This window comes from Argiope bruennichi, chromosome 1 (assembly GCF_947563725.1).
Source record: "Argiope bruennichi chromosome 1, qqArgBrue1.1, whole genome shotgun sequence".
In the NCBI taxonomy this organism is placed as follows: Eukaryota; Metazoa; Arthropoda; class Arachnida; order Araneae; family Araneidae; genus Argiope; species Argiope bruennichi.
In genome coordinates this window covers 137264554-137280850 of record NC_079151.1, presented here as the reverse complement: position 1 = coordinate 137280850, position 16297 = coordinate 137264554, and the positions used below count along the sequence as shown (strand labels likewise).

The following is a 16297-nucleotide window of genomic DNA, read 5'->3' as shown; positions in this document are numbered from 1 at the left end:
AGTTGCCGTCTTCTTTCAAACTATAACAAACCGTGTTCGCTTGGTGTCACAGTCTCGGGATACTCGATTGCACTGAAATACCATTGAAGTTATAAATCCGGTGCACGTATTTTCTGACATCGTGGGCCAAATGTCCTGCTTTTGTTGTGATGGGGAAGTTCGGGGAGCTCAGCTGATGCCCAGCTTAGACGTCGTCCTCGTCACTTGACCAGAGCTTATAATTACAAGGTAAGTTTCCAAATAACTCTCCTCTTTCTTTCAAATGGGATGTTAACATAACTGAAGTCGAAAATTCAATTTTAAAGCTGGACATCAGACTAGATTTTGTTGTCAGAAAAAAATCTACTTTCATCTAGATTCCTTAAAAGGAAAGAAACAGAAAGGTGTCGTCAGTAATTGTTTTAAGTTGTTCACTTTTGACCAAACAAAAAAGATACAAAAGCCTAATAGCAGATAATTAATCTAGCTAAAAGTATTTCTGTAAAATTTTGTAATCATAGATGTCTCGAAAAGAAAATTTGATTCTAGATTCTTTTCAATCTATTCAATAATTTATGTAATACATACACAATAGTTCAAATCTTGGGAAATAAGGATTAAGTTAATAAAGGCAAATGGAAAAAGAAAAACTAAAAGTTTCGAGAGACGGCAACACTAGGGCTATTTTGAAACGGACCTCGTAATTTTGAACCACGGTTAGATGACGAGGACGACACCTAAGATCCGAGAAGGCAAATCATGTTGCTGAAAAAGAAGAGAATAAATGCTCCGAACCTGGTTTCAAATTAGCTTTGAAGTTATGATTAATCTTATGTCAGCTCCTCTGAAAATGAATTTTAGTATGAATTTCTCTAGATATTCTTAAAGAATTTTAAATATTTGTTATTTCCATTATAAATATATTCATTTTAAAGCAGGAGTAAATTGAAATTTATAGAAATCAATTTAAAAAAATTACTAAATAATTGAAACTAAATCAATTATAACATTCAATCGATGCCAAAAATAATACGCAAATCCACGTGCTGTTTTCTATTGAACGACAAACGTGTTAGGAATATTGGGATAATTTTATACCATTTTTTTGCAATTTTAATAAAGATATTTCACTTTTGATGATTGAATATATTCAGAGTTGAATATATTTGCACTGAATATATTCAATAAATCCTAAACATTTCTTTGCGGCAAATATTTGCTGACAAATTTTTATTCCTACAAATAAAAAGGAATTTCTTCATCCGAAAGCTGTGAATTTAAAATTCTAACTAATGATATTGAATATAAGAAAATTCGAATATCCATTAAAATTGTCTAATAGTAAAATAAGGATAACACTTTTGTTAAAAAATATTTAAAATAGGTGGAACAGTATAGAGTTTGGTCTTAGCTTTATCTTTCGTCCAAATGTGATTAGAAGAAATTTTTCATGTTTTGTAACAAAAATTTTTTTTTAAGAATTAAATCTCTAATAGTAGTAATCTAGTCTTTCAGGTCTCGTAGGAAAACCAAAGTATCATAGTGATTATTTGTCTTTAATTTTTTTAACTCACCTTTAATTATAGGAAAATTAATATGCACTCTAAGAATTCATTTAATATGGCTACAGTAAGCAAGTGTTCTAACGCAATAATTGAAACTTTTAAAAATACTTACAAATTACATTTAAAAATATTTAAAAATTTCATATCAGTATGAGAAAAAATTATAAGGAAATAAATTCGGCAATATTGAACAATTACCCTTTTGAATTTATTTTGTTTTGAAAAATTATATGATTCAGGTCATGGAAAAAGCGCAACTAAAATTTTAAAAACTCTTTCTTAATTTGTATTTTTTTAGATAGCAAATTGATTATAGTAAGTCATTGTTATGACCAACTATGTGCTAAGAAATATTTTCGTATCATATATCTTCATGATACAAGCCATAGTTTAGAGGTATTATTAAGTTAACCTTTAATTTATTATTTATTTAATGTTGAACTTAAGGTTGCAATAAGTTCAGTGTCTGACCAATATGATTTTTGTATCATGTATCTTTACATATCACAATTTAGAGTTATATAAATTCTACCACATTATAAAAATACATTTTTCAAATGCAGTCTGAGAACATTAAAATCTAAATATAAATGAAGCTTCGAAGCTTAAATACTTGTTATTTATATCTCTATTTATAATGAAGCTTCGAAGCTTGCTATTTATGTTATTTATTCTTTAATCCGATTTTTTTTTTGCCTTGTATTAGTATCATTCTTTCCTAAAGTGGTTCAGAGTTTTAAACAAAAAATTTCTCCTTTATAAAATAAATCCAATTAAAAATATTTTTAAATGGAATTTTTATTATTATATTATATGACACTTTTTTCTCATTATATTAATGTCCTGTTTTCTAATTTTGTGATCCACTATTTCTCAAATACATTATTAAATGGTTCTACTCTATATTAGCTTGGTATCTCAATAAATTGGTTAATAAACTTATAATTAGACCTGAAAATATTAAAAATGTTTTATATGAATATAAAATATTTGTAGATCTCTTGATATCAAAGTATCTTTGAAAAAAAAATTAAAGTCCTCTGAAAACTGACGCAATGATAAGCATAGAACTTTAAACTTTTATTCAAGCTATGATAGTAAAATTCAAAGAATTGACGTTGCATTAAGTCTCAATATGAAAAAAAAATGCAAATTATACATCACATACCTTGTGCTGCTATTGTTACTCCCAGCAACAGAATTCCAATCAGAAACTTCATGATAACAAATTTAAGAGATAAAACAAATCACCGCGTGAAAAATTTCGTATATTCTACTATCACTACAACCTGCTTAAAATCCCACACAGATTTAATGTCATACGTTAAATGACAAATAGCGGGAATGAAGTTCTGTACCCGAACGAAGCTCCTTTTATTTGGAAAGAAGGGGCGCGATGTAAAAAAGTAGTAAAAAAATCACGTACAACACGGATGTAACAAAAAGTACCCGTTAATTGCGACTTTGGACGTGAAACTGGTGTAAGTCAAGAGTAGACAATAGAGTGCATCACTAATTTCCTGTCAAATTAGTATTAGTTAGATTGAGATGTTTCGTTATCTGACACTTGATACCCGAGAGCAAAATTCGATTGAAAAATGACAGAAATAAAAAAAAATCAATTGACCTTTTATCATTATATTATTAACTTTTAATCTTTTAAAGAAAAATATTTATGTCTTTGATATGGATCTAAAGTTGATCTATTTTTGCCCTTAAAAAGAGTAAAAAGTTATATAAGTTATGTCTCATCTTATAAAAATTCATGCTGCTCTTCTCATAGCAAAGTTTTAATTTTCAGCTTTCGCATACCTGGAAAAAAACTAGGAAACTGAACTCAGTGAAATGCAATCTCCTAAAAACCCAAAACGTTTGCAAAAAAACTGATTTTGCACCACTTTTCTAAGGCTCTTAATTTCGACTTAATAATTAGAGTAGAAAGTTGAAACTTAATGGTATTGTTCTTCAAAGCAGTTTGATATCAAGTAGAAAATTATATAATCTGGACTAAATGTATATATTAAAACCCCTCTATTTTTAAACATCTAATGATTATGTACTTATATTTTATTTAATTAATTTCAAACATATATCATTAACTACGCTTTAACTGTTGGGATATTTTCAACTTCGCGGTTGAAAGATCACATGCAAAAAAAAAAAAAAAAAAATCTATTCTAAGAAAAGAACATCATAAACATCATTTTTAGTAAATCATAAAAAAATTTTTGTTGGTGAAACATTTTCATGATAGTGTGGAGTTTTGAAACTTTGATTGCTGAACATTCCACATTAGACTAGTTAAAATTTTATTAAAAAAAAATATTGTTCTCCACAGCAGTTTCATAACAAGTAGAAAATTATATAATCTGCACTAAATGTATATATTAAAACCCCTCTATTTTTAAACATTTAATCATTATGTACTTATATTTTATTTAATTAACTTCAATTCATATATCATTAACTACGCTTTAACTATTGGGGGATTTTTAACTTCACGGCTGGAAGATCACATGCTAAAAAACTATTCTAAGAAAAGAACACTATAAACATCATTATTAGTAAATCATAAAACTATTTTTGTTGGTGAAACATTTTCATGTTAGTGTGGAGTTTTGAAACTTTGATTGCTGAAAACTCCACATCAGACTTGTTAAAATTTATGAAAAAAACTCCCAAATATCTCGTCTGTTGCATGGGGAAAAAAGGACATGAATATAACTAATAAATTAAGAACGGAAAGTAATCATGCAACTTGTTGGTTCGAGAAAGATTTCAATACTATTGTAATCCTTCCAAAGAAATACTTTCCAGGTTTAAAAAAAAAGAAGCATTATGTTCGATTCAGAAAAAATTGAAAGATAAACTTGGACTACAGTACACTCCCGATTATCCGCGGAATTGGGTGGCGCGGCCGCGGCAGATAACAAAAATCGCGGATAATCCGAAAAAAGCTGAAAACGGGTATAGCAAAAAAGAAAACAGTCATTCCAACTTTGAAAAATCGTTTTATGTACAATAAAACGTAAAATAAACAGCAGGAAATGTTTAACTGACGCTTAATATTTTAGTATATCACTCAAAACTCACCTAAAATGCATTTTGTTAATGAAAACAGAAAAGTGCTTTCTACTTACGAGAGGCGTCAAGGATACACAGAAAAATTAATACTTATGTACTGTTTTAATACTGTAATGTATTATGTAATTACAAAAGCATAAATGTAAAACTGCACCTTTTTGAAAAAATCAGTCAAAAAAAAAAAAAAAAAAAAAAAAAACGCGGATAATCGGGAGTCCCCCTGTACTTCTTGCAAAATATAAATTTCTGGTTTCTAATTTCATTTTATAAGATTGGTTTTATAAAAATTTGCAATTTTTTAAGCTCTTTATATAAGAAGCTACTATCATTATTTTTAAGAAAATATTATAAACAGAAGGTGGTATTTCTAATTAAAACCCTTGTTCCTGAATTCAAATTTCCCCCGACTTAGTTTCACCGCATACATATATGCAAAAATTTATCAAATGAAATAAATGTAATCCTTTTAAATTTCAAAGAAATATGACAGTTTAATCTCACGTTTATTAGGCTAGTATATAATAATCCGTCATGTGACCGTCTGATATCTCTTTTGTCATCTTAGTTATTATTTTATACCAATTATTACTGTATGAGTTTTTTGACATTGTAATTATTTTTATCAACCTTAAAGTTTTTTTATCAATACTGAAACTTCAAAGGTATGAATTTTCAAATGATCACACGGTCAAAACTCTATGAAAACCTCCAGAGATTAATAATTTTAAAGAAACCGAAAATAGATAATAAAATCTTCAATTATATTTTAATGATGTAGTAAGATATGATTGTTCTCCAGACAATATTCTCCGAACCTTCATTGCATATGACCAACTAAAGTGATATCTATCTCTCTCTTCCTCATACAAAACTGCAGCGATGAACACCTCAAGTATTTCAAGTACTCAAGTATTCCCGTACATGACCACTTTGTGTTTTATGTCCTAACGCAGAAAGTAAAATATTCATCTTGAATACTTCTTTTTTAATAGATTGAAACCGAAATTTGGTTAATAAACTACGATTAAAGTAACAAGATCACATACCAAATTTCATTTCTCTAGGTCTTTTGCATGTATGTCAATGTGCCGATCGACACATTCTCAATCCTTTGACGGATTTTATTCAAAATTTGATGCTGTAGTTTTTAAGGCTGTTTGCAATTATTTTTTTTATCCAAATCCTTGATTTTTTCATTTATTATGTTTATATGCATGTAAAAAATAAAGACTGACAGACAGTCAATACTTGGAAAGATTTAGTTCAAAATTTGATAAAAGTATGCACTTTTGACTCTAAAATACTAAGTATTATATAAAAAAATGTTTATACAAAGTTCGCTAAATATACAAAATATTAAGTTAAATATAAATATAAATAAAGTATACTTAATAGTTTTGTATAAGTAAATATACTTATACAAAATTCTAAGTATTTAGCATATTTTGTGCACTAAATTTCATTTATTCAACTTGAAATATTTCTGAGTTATCCCTTTTAAATACATGCGAAAACACAAACAGACAGACTGTCGATCTGAATGATTTGACAATAGATAACACTTGGGATGGTAACAAATTTCAGTCATCTAGCTCTTTATGTTTTGTAATTATCTTGTTTCTCTTTATTCGAAAACCAGACAGACATTCTTCCTGTGAATAGATTTTGTTTAAAATTTGATGCAAATCTGCAATTTTCAATCTTAGTTTAAAAATCTGATACCAAAATTTATATACTTATATTAAAATATCTTTAATTTATTGTGCACAGATGGATAGAGATAATTCCTGAAATGTGCTTTTTAGATATAGGAAATGAAATGTGCGTTTTAGATCTGGAACATGGAAATTCATTAAAATCTGTAGTTCGAATTTTTACTTCTACAATACTTTGCATGTTTCATATACCAGAAAGAAAAAATTAATCAAAAATAATTATAACTTTAAGAAATTCCGAATAGTTATAAAAATCAATTGAAAACAGTACAGCAACATAATCAGGCCACCAAGTTCGATTTGTACAGCATGACTCACAGTACATGACTTAGTCCACTTTCATTATTAATGACTTCATTGCCTTCGAGTGGGCTTGCTGTCTTCCAAGGCCAACAGGATGCTACAAAAGGATCGTCAGATTACCTAGAAAGTCACGCTTTTCTTTTTAATTTTTGCAAATCATGATGGTCTAAAAAGAATTTATGAGGAAGTATGTGTCTAAAGATATTGAAACATTTTATCTTTATTTTCCTGAGCAAGTTTGCGAACATATTGTTCAGAGATGTAGATTCAGAGAAAAGAAAGGGAATTACAGAGTATTATGAAATGCTTCCCTTGAATGTTTGAAACAGGTTGCAAAGTTCCGAGAAACTGTTTTATTTTAGCATGATTCCATCTAATGTATCAAAAGAAATTTTCAAAGTTTAGAAATAGTATGAGATCATATTTATTTTAATCATCTAAGCGCCGTTAACTTTTAACCTTTTCTATGTTGTAAAACTATTTTTATTTTATTGTCTCATTCTCGATCTAAAATTTGCATGTAAAAATTCCAAAAGTATTTTTGATTTCTGAGAGGATTAATAGCATTCTTTGTTTCCATTTATTTCGCTCAAAAATTATTAAAAGAAAACAACCGAATGCTGGTTTTAAATCTAGAAGCTTCATCTAAATAAAAAAAAAACATTGTTAAAAAAAATTGAAATTATTTAAATATTTAACAAAATTAGAAATTGAGAATAGTAATCTTTTGTTAGAAATAAACAAAAATGTTGCAAAAAGAACATTTAATTTTTATTTTCTTTCTCGTTTGCATTCAATGCCATCAAAAAATACTTTTTGGATAAAAAAAAAGAAATAGGAAAAAAGCAACTGAAAACTTTCTTATATAAAATGGAGTATACCACTTATTTGTTGATTATCTAAACTCATGGGGATAAAAAATATGCAAAAGCATGTACTTGCTGTGATTTATTTACTATTTGCATAATTAAAAGCCATATGTTTAACCATAAACCATGTGTTTCTATATCTGCAAAATTAAATCGATAAAAAATTGTAAATGCAAGATATAATTCAAGTACCATTTATCCTATTAAAATATCAAATGAGAAATGCTTTATAATGCGGTAAATGTGTAAATATCTGGTTGATTTGGAAGTAGCAGAAGAGAGTCGCTACTGTACATATCACTGACAGTTGATTTGCTAAATGAAGAAACTGACAGTTGATTTGCTAAATGAAGAAACTGATAGTTGATTTGCTAAATGAAGAAACTGATAGTTGATTTGCTAAATGAAGAAACTGATAGTTGATTTGCTAAATGAAGAAACTGATTGATAGTTGATTTGCTAAATGAAGAAACTGATTGATAGTTGATTTGCTAAATGAAGAAACTGAGAGTTGATTTGCTAAATGAAGAAACTGATAGTTGATTTGCTAAATGAAGAAACTGACAGTTGATTTGCTAAATGAAGAAACTGATAGTTGATTTGCTAAATGAAGAAACCGATAGTTGATTTGCTAAATGAAGAAACTGACAGTTGATTTGCTAAATGAAGAAACTGATAGTTGATTTGCTAAATGAAGAAACTGATAGTTGATTTGCTAAATGAAGAAACTGATAGTTGATTTGCTAAATGAAGAAACTGACAGTTGATTTGCTAAATGAAGAAACTGACAGTTGATTTGCTAAATGAAGAAACTGACATTTGATTTGCTAAATGAAGAAACTGATAGTTGATTTGCTAAATGAAGAAACTGATAGTTGATTTGCTAAATGAAGAAACTGATAGTTGATTTGCTAAATGAAGAAACTGATTGATAGTTGATTTGCTAAATGAAGAAACTGATTGATAGTTGATTTGCTAAATGAAGAAACTGATAGTTGATTTGCTAAATGAAGAAACTGATAGTTGATTTGCTAAATGAAGAAACTGACAGTTGATTTGCTAAATGAAGAAACTGATAGTTGATTTGCTAAATGAAGAAACTGTTAGTTGATTTGCTAAATGAAGAAACTGACAGTTGATTTGCTAAATGAAGAAACTGACAGTTGATTTGCTAAATGAAGAAACTGATAGTTGATTTGCTAAATGAAGAAACTGATAGTTGATTTGCTAAATGAAGAAACTGATAGTTGATTTGCTAAATGAAGAAACTGATTGATAGTTGATTTGCTAAATGAAGAAACTGATTGATAGTTGATTTGCTAAATGAAGAAACTGATAGTTGATTTGCTAAATGAAGAAACTGATAGTTGATTTGCTAAATGAAGAAACTGACAGTTGATTTGCTAAATGAAGAAACTGATAGTTGATTTGCTAAATGAAGAAACTGACAGTTGATTTGCTAAATGAAGAAACTGATAGTTGATTTGCTAAATGAAGAAACTGATTGATAGTTGATTTGCTAAATGAAGAAACTGATTGATAGTTGATTTGCTAAATGAAGAAACTGATAGTTGATTTGCTAAATGAAGAAACTGATAGTTGATTTGCTAAATGAAGAAACTGATTGATAGTTGATTTGCTAAATGAAGAAACTGATTGATAGTTGATTTGCTAAATGAAGAAACTGATAGTTGATTTGCTAAATGAAGAAACTGATAGTTGATTTGCTAAATGAAGAAACTGACAGTTGATTTGCTAAATGAAGAAACTGATAGTTGATTTGCTAAATGAAGAAACTGTTAGTTGATTTGCTAAATGAAGAAACTGATAGTTGATTTGCTAAATGAAGAAACTGACAGTTGATTTGCTAAATGAAGAAACTGATAGTTGATTTGCTAAATGAAGAAACTGATAGTTGCTTGCTAAATGAAGAAACTGACAGTTGATTTGCTAAATGAAGAAACTGATAGTTGATTTGCTAAATGAAGAAACTGATTGATAGTTGATTTGCTAAATGAAGAAACTGATTGATAGTTGATTTGCTAAATGAAGAAACTGATAGTTGATTTGCTAAATGAAGAAACTGACAGTTGATTTGGTAAATGAAGAAACTGACAGTTGATTTGCTAAATGAAGAAACTGATAGTTGATTTGCTAAATGAAGAAACTGATAGTTGATTTGCTAAATGAAGAAACTGACAGTTGATTTGCTAAATGAAGAAACTGATAGTTGATTTGCTAAATGAAGAAACTGATAGTTGATTTGCTAAATGAAGAAACTGACAGTTGATTTGCTAAATGAAGAAACTGATAGTTGATTTGCTAAATGAAGAAACTTACAGTTGATTTGGTAAATGAAGAAACTGATAGTTGATTTGCTAAATGAAGAAACTGACAGTTGATTTGCTAAATGAAGAAACTGACAGTTGATTTGCTAAATGAAGAAACTGACAGTTGATTTGCTAAATGAAGAAACTGACAGTTGATTTGCTAAATGAAGAAACTGACAGTTGATTTGCTAAATGAAGAAACTGACAGTTGATTTGCTGAACGATGAAGCTGACAGTTGATTTGCTAAATGAAGAAACTGATAGTTGATTTGCTAAATGAAGAAACTGATAGTTGATTTGCTAAATGAAGAAACTGACACTTGATTTGCTAAATGAAGAAACTGATAGTTGATTTGCTAAATGAAGAAACTGATAGTTGATTTGCTAAATGAAGAAACTGACAGTTGATTTGCTAAATGAAGAAACTGACAGTTGATTTGCTAAATGAAGAAACTGACAGTTGATTTGCTAAATGAAGAAACTGATAGTTGATTTGCTAAATGAAGAAACTGATAGTTGATTTGCTAAATGAAGAAACTGATAGTTGATTTGCTAAATGAAGAAACTGATTGATAGTTGATTTGCTAAATGAAGAAACTGATTGATAGTTGATTTGCTAAATGAAGAAACTGATAGTTGATTTGCTAAATGAAGAAACTGATAATTGATTTGCTAAATGAAGAAACTGACAGTTGATTTGCTAAATGAAGAAACTGATAGTTGATTTGCTAAATGAAGAAACTGATAGTTGATTTGCTAAATGAAGAAACTGACAGTTGATTTGCTAAATGAAGAAACTGATAGTTGATTTGCTAAATGAAGAAACTGATAGTTGATTTGCTAAATGAAGAAACTGATAGTTGATTTGCTAAATGAAGAAACTGACAGTTGATTTGCTAAATGAAGAAACTGACAGTTGATTTGCTAAATGAAGAAACTGACAGTTGATTTGCTAAATGAAGAAACTGATAGTTGATTTGCTAAATGAAGAAACTGATAGTTGATTTGCTAAATGAAGAAACTGATAGTTGATTTGCTAAATGAAGAAACTGATAGTTGATTTGCTAAATGAAGAAACTGATTGATAGTTGATTTGCTAAATGAAGAAACTGATTGATAGTTGATTTGCTAAATGAAGAAACTGATAGTTTATTTGCTAAATGAAGAAACTGATAGTTGATTTGCTAAATGAAGAAACTGACAGTTGATTTGCTAAATGAAGAAACTGATAGTTGATTTGCTAAATGAAGAAACTGTTAGTTGATTTGCTAAATGAAGAAACTGATAGTTGATTTGCTAAATGAAGAAACTGACAGTTGATTTGCTAAATGAAGAAACTGATAGTTGATTTGCTAAATGAAGAAACTGATAGTTGATTTGCTAAATGAAGAAACTGACAGTTGATTTGCTAAATAAAGAAACTGATTGATAGTTGATTTGCTAAATGAAGAAACTGATTGATAGTTGATTTGCTAAATGAAGAAACTGATTGATAGTTGATTTGCTAAATGAAGAAACTGATAGTTGATTTGCTAAATGAAGAAACTGATAGTTGATTTGGTAAATGAAGAAACTGACAGTTGATTTGCTAAATGAAGAAACTGATAGTTGATTTGCTAAATGAAGAAACTGATAGTTGATTTGCTAAATGAAGAAACTGACAGTTGATTTGCTAAATGAAGAAACTGATAGTTGATTTGCTAAATGAAGAAACTGATAGTTGATTTGCTAAATGAAGAAACTGACAGTTGATTTGCTAAATGAAGAAACTGATAGTTGATTTGCTAAATGAAGAAACTTACAGTTGATTTGCTAAATGAAGAAACTGATAGTTGATTTGCTAAATGAAGAAACTGATAGTTGATTTGCTAAATGAAGAAACTGACAGTTGATTTGCTAAATGAAGAAACTGATAGTTGATTTGCTAAATGAAGAAACTGATAGTTGATTTGCTAAATGAAGAAACTGACAGTTGATTTGCTAAATGAAGAAACTGACAGTTGATTTGCTAAATGAAGAAACTGATAGTTGATTTGCTAAATGAAGAAACTGACAGTTGATTTGCTAAATGAAGAAACTGACAGTTGATTTGCTAAATGAAGAAACTGACAGTTGATTTGCTAAATGAAGAAACTTATAGTTGATTTGCTAAATGAAGAAACTGATAGTTGATTTGCTGAACGATGAAGCTGACAGTTGATTTGCTAAATGAAGAAACTGATAGTTGATTTGCTAAATGAAGAAACTGACAGTTGATTTGCTAAATGAAGAAACTGATAGTTGATTTGCTAAATGAAGAAACTGACAGTTGATTTGCTAAATGAAGAAACTGATAGTTGATTTGCTAAATGAAGAAACTGATAGTTGATTTGCTAAATGAAGAAACTGACAGTTGATTTTCTAAATGAAGAAACTGACAGTTGATTTGCTAAATGAAGAAACTGATAGTTGATTTGCTAAATGAAGAAACTGATAGTTGATTTGCTAAATGAAGAAACTGATAGTTGATTTGCTAAATGAAGAAACTGACAGTTGATTTGCTAAATGAAGAAACTGATAGTTGATTTGCTGAACGATTAAGCTGACACGTATCGTTTGTTAAGACTATTCAAGAATAATCAATTTAACCAGAGGGGTGGTCTTTCTTAAGATTTATCGCATAATCTCCATTTTAGGTGTTATCCTGCGTAAAATTGTGTACTTTAAATAAGGTCGTTAATGTCTTGCTTGACATTTGCGATCAATAATTCAAATATGTAGAATTTTGGTGTAAATCTAGTATTTTATTGAATCTTCCCCGCGAATATGTATTTTGGTAGCATTGTTTCTAGCTGGCTGTAGCTAAAATTTGACAGACCACATTGATTTAAGTTATTGCATTTATAATTTATTTTATTTAAATGCATGCACAAGTGCAGACCGGCAGATGATAAGCCTTTTGACATATTTGGTTCAAATTTGGTAAGAATCTAAATTTTAGAAGCTACACTTGTGTATCAACTTTTACTTAAAAACTCTTTGCATTTTGAAGTTATTGGGCTCACTTGTATTTGAATAGTCAGACTGATTTCGTTCAAATTTTGGCGTAATTTACAAATTTGGTCTGAAATTCATATACCAGATTACAGCTATCCAGTGTAAAGTAATTTTGATTATCATTTTTATCGACAAACATAACTCCCAAAATGTGTTTTTCTGACTGATAGTGGTCTGGAATCCGGAGATTCATTTAACTCTAGAATTTGAATTATAATAAATCTTCTATATTTTATATTCGATAAGTAAAAAAGAGGACATGAAATCGTTCACGTAATCAAATTAAATAAATTAAAAATTTAGTAATAAATAAATTAAAAATATAGTCGAAGACAGAGCCGATAATCACTATTTTTTCATACAAAGGTATAATAATATCATAAAAATGTGCCTATTTTTTATTTTATTTGCCAAGAAACTTAATGTAGAGACTGACCTAAAATCCTAAACGCTGAAAGTCAGATATATGCAAAAATAGGTTTCTCCAATTTTTCAGCATTTTCGTTTTGTGCTCTTACCAATTTTACTACAAATTTTATTAAAAACGTTTCCAGAGATTGAAAATTAGAATTTTTGTGACCAATTAATTTTAAGATCATGATTTTGACTTATTTCAAAAACTTTTCATTTGCGGTGCATATCGCACTGTCATAATTGATTAAATGGATTAAATATTCAATTTTTCAAAATCCAATATTTATTTCTTCCAGTAAGAATATTACAGCTATACAGTCTAAGGCTTGCCACGTTTCAGTTCCATCCTGCAAGAAAAAGAACAAAAAATTAACGAGGTCCATTCAATCATCTTACTAGTAGCGGAAACCTATATAATTTTTTAAAACTTTCATTTTCAATTTTTCTAGCTGGCAAACAAAGTTTTGGAACGCAAGCGACTGATTTTGAGATGAAATAACAGCTATGATGTCATAGTTTTAAAAACGCTTCTGCTATCAAAGAAGCATGCATAATAAAACTATATTGGTAAAAGCTGGTCAACCCTTTAAAAATCGCATCTGCTTTTAAAGAAGCATACGTAGTAATAATGCAATACTGGCAAAAGCAGGTAAAATATATATATATTTGATTAAAAAATTAAATATTCGCGTAAGCAATATTCATTGCCTACGCGATTTCGACCTTCAAAACCCAGTAACCAAAACAATATCCTCAACACATGATAATAACAAAAAAGAGAGCAACATTTTGGTCACTTGCGTTACATTGCTTAGAAATCTTAAAAAATATGGAATAATCATAAATAATTGTTTTCTAAATATATTATTACACAAAAGAAATTACCAATAATGACATTCTGCCGAATTATTATCATTCCTATTCTTTGATTTTTGCAGTTTCCATAGAATGCGTTCTCAATAGTTTCGCGGAGAACGAATTTAATCTTTTTATTTATTTTCTTAACTTCATTTCGGAACATTAGGTAATGAAAGTAGGGAAAGTTATTTGACAAAAATAAAATCAAAGGTAAAAAAAAGAGCTATTTGTCTCTTATTTCACATACATGTCTATTTCAAAACATTTAACCCTTTCACCGCAAACCTGGCTGTGAAAGTTCTATACTAATGCGTCGTTTTGGAGCCAATTTTTATTTCAAATAAGGAGTCCAGAATGTAAAGCAAGTTATCATCAATGATATTTTCACTTTACATCTGCATTCTTCATTCGAAAGAGAGACCGACCTAAAAGGACCATTAGCACAGAAATCTCAGGCCTGATTGGGCCTGATTAGTAGCGAGAGAGTTAATTCAAATACACGAAATTCTACAACTCGATTTCTTTTTTCTATAAAAGTCAAAAATCGAGGTATCTAATTGAATCCGGGTTATCTGATCAAATTATATATTCAACAAAAAGCGAAAACTATTTTTAGTTAAATTCAGCTATTTTAACTATTTTCTTCATATTTTAAACCATATTAAACTTTAATTCAATCAGTTATTTTCTTATAGGTAAACAATGAAAAATTTCCAAAAATTCATTCTAAATTCTGAAGGTTCTATGATTGAAAATATTCCGATTAGTTCTGTACATTTGGTCATTTCAATTAAACTGATCTGTATACAGATCAGGAATTTGAAAGTGAAATAATTAAAGGAACTGAATCACTAGGGATGATCTTAAATATTGACTGTTTCTTCCAAATTTCCATTGAGTTTTTAAAATTCGCCCACAGTGCCTTTATGAGAAAAATAAGTAATTGAAATAAAGATACTTTTTATTTTGATGCTATTTTGTATGATTAAATCGCAATTGTTAATAAAAAAAAGGAGAATTTCAAGAAATTCTGTTTATTTCAATATAAACGGATCTAAATAAAATAACAAATATATTTCAAATGTCCTTATGTGCTTTTAGCCAAATTTACCATACGCTTTCATTCCAAAAATGAAATTTATTTTTAGATATTTTACAGTGATTTGAAAAATTTTACTTCTTATGTTCATTTTTTATTAATTTGCGAAATTTTAAAATAATAGTTTCATTTTCAATGTACGCTCAAAAAAGAATTTCTTATCAATAAACAAACACTATTCATTTTAGTAACATGCAAATCAATTTGCATTATTTTAAATCCTGTTCATTCATAATAAGTAAAACAAATTTTTGATATGTTCAAATATGGAAAAGGCCTTACACAAGTGCAGGATGCAAACAGCTTCACAATCCTCCTTGGTCAAAAAGTTGTTCGAGTTTCCCCAACAACCACCGTAGATGAATTCCTCGCATTCTCCGGTGTTTTTGTTGTAGTAGTACCTTTCGAAGCTCATTTTGCAAGTGCCGACATCTTTGTCTTGGCTGCATGTTTCATATGCTTTTTGCACAACTTGAGTATCTTGCTTATCTAAAAATGAAATAATTTAAGAACTAAGCTGGAAATGAATGTTTCATGAATTTCCTTTATGCATTATCTCATTAACAAAGATATATATAGCATCTTCTTGAGAATGCCGATTTCCAAAATTGTTTCTTAATGTTACAATAGTTCCGTATAGAAAAATTAAATATTAATTTTTAGGCATCTCAAACAAGAGGGCACTGATAGACATTTCCTTAAACCGGGTATATCGAAAGACAAAAATTGCTGAGGGTGTACATTTTTTTTATTAATTTTTGGATAGTTTAACACTTTATCATGATTAAACGATGCTTCTTTTCATCATAAATATTTCAAAAGAACTTTAAACTGCAATTTATTTTAAATACTATAGTTCATTAGAATGTTTATGAAAAATTTTACTGACACTAGATATCCGTGTCCAACAGTCAGCATGTTAAGGAAAATTTAAGCTTCCTAAGCGAAAAAATCTACATTTAAAATAAAGATGATGAACACAAAATACTAATCTTCACTCATTAGCTAGATAGCTAGCTAGTAATGATCATCAATGAGCTAGATA

General features: G+C 28.7%; 1 protein-coding gene across 1 annotated transcript in view; it reads right to left on the bottom strand.

The window, feature by feature from the left end:
• The window catches only part of LOC129975257 (papilin-like), a 79845-nt gene that overhangs the window by 5493 nt on the left and 58055 nt on the right, over positions 1 to 16297 (bottom strand). The window contains exon 13 of the mRNA XM_056088309.1: positions 15530 to 15741. Coding sequence (XP_055944284.1) covers positions 15530 to 15741 — 212 coding nt within the window. The remainder of the gene's footprint in view (positions 1 to 15529; positions 15742 to 16297) is intronic.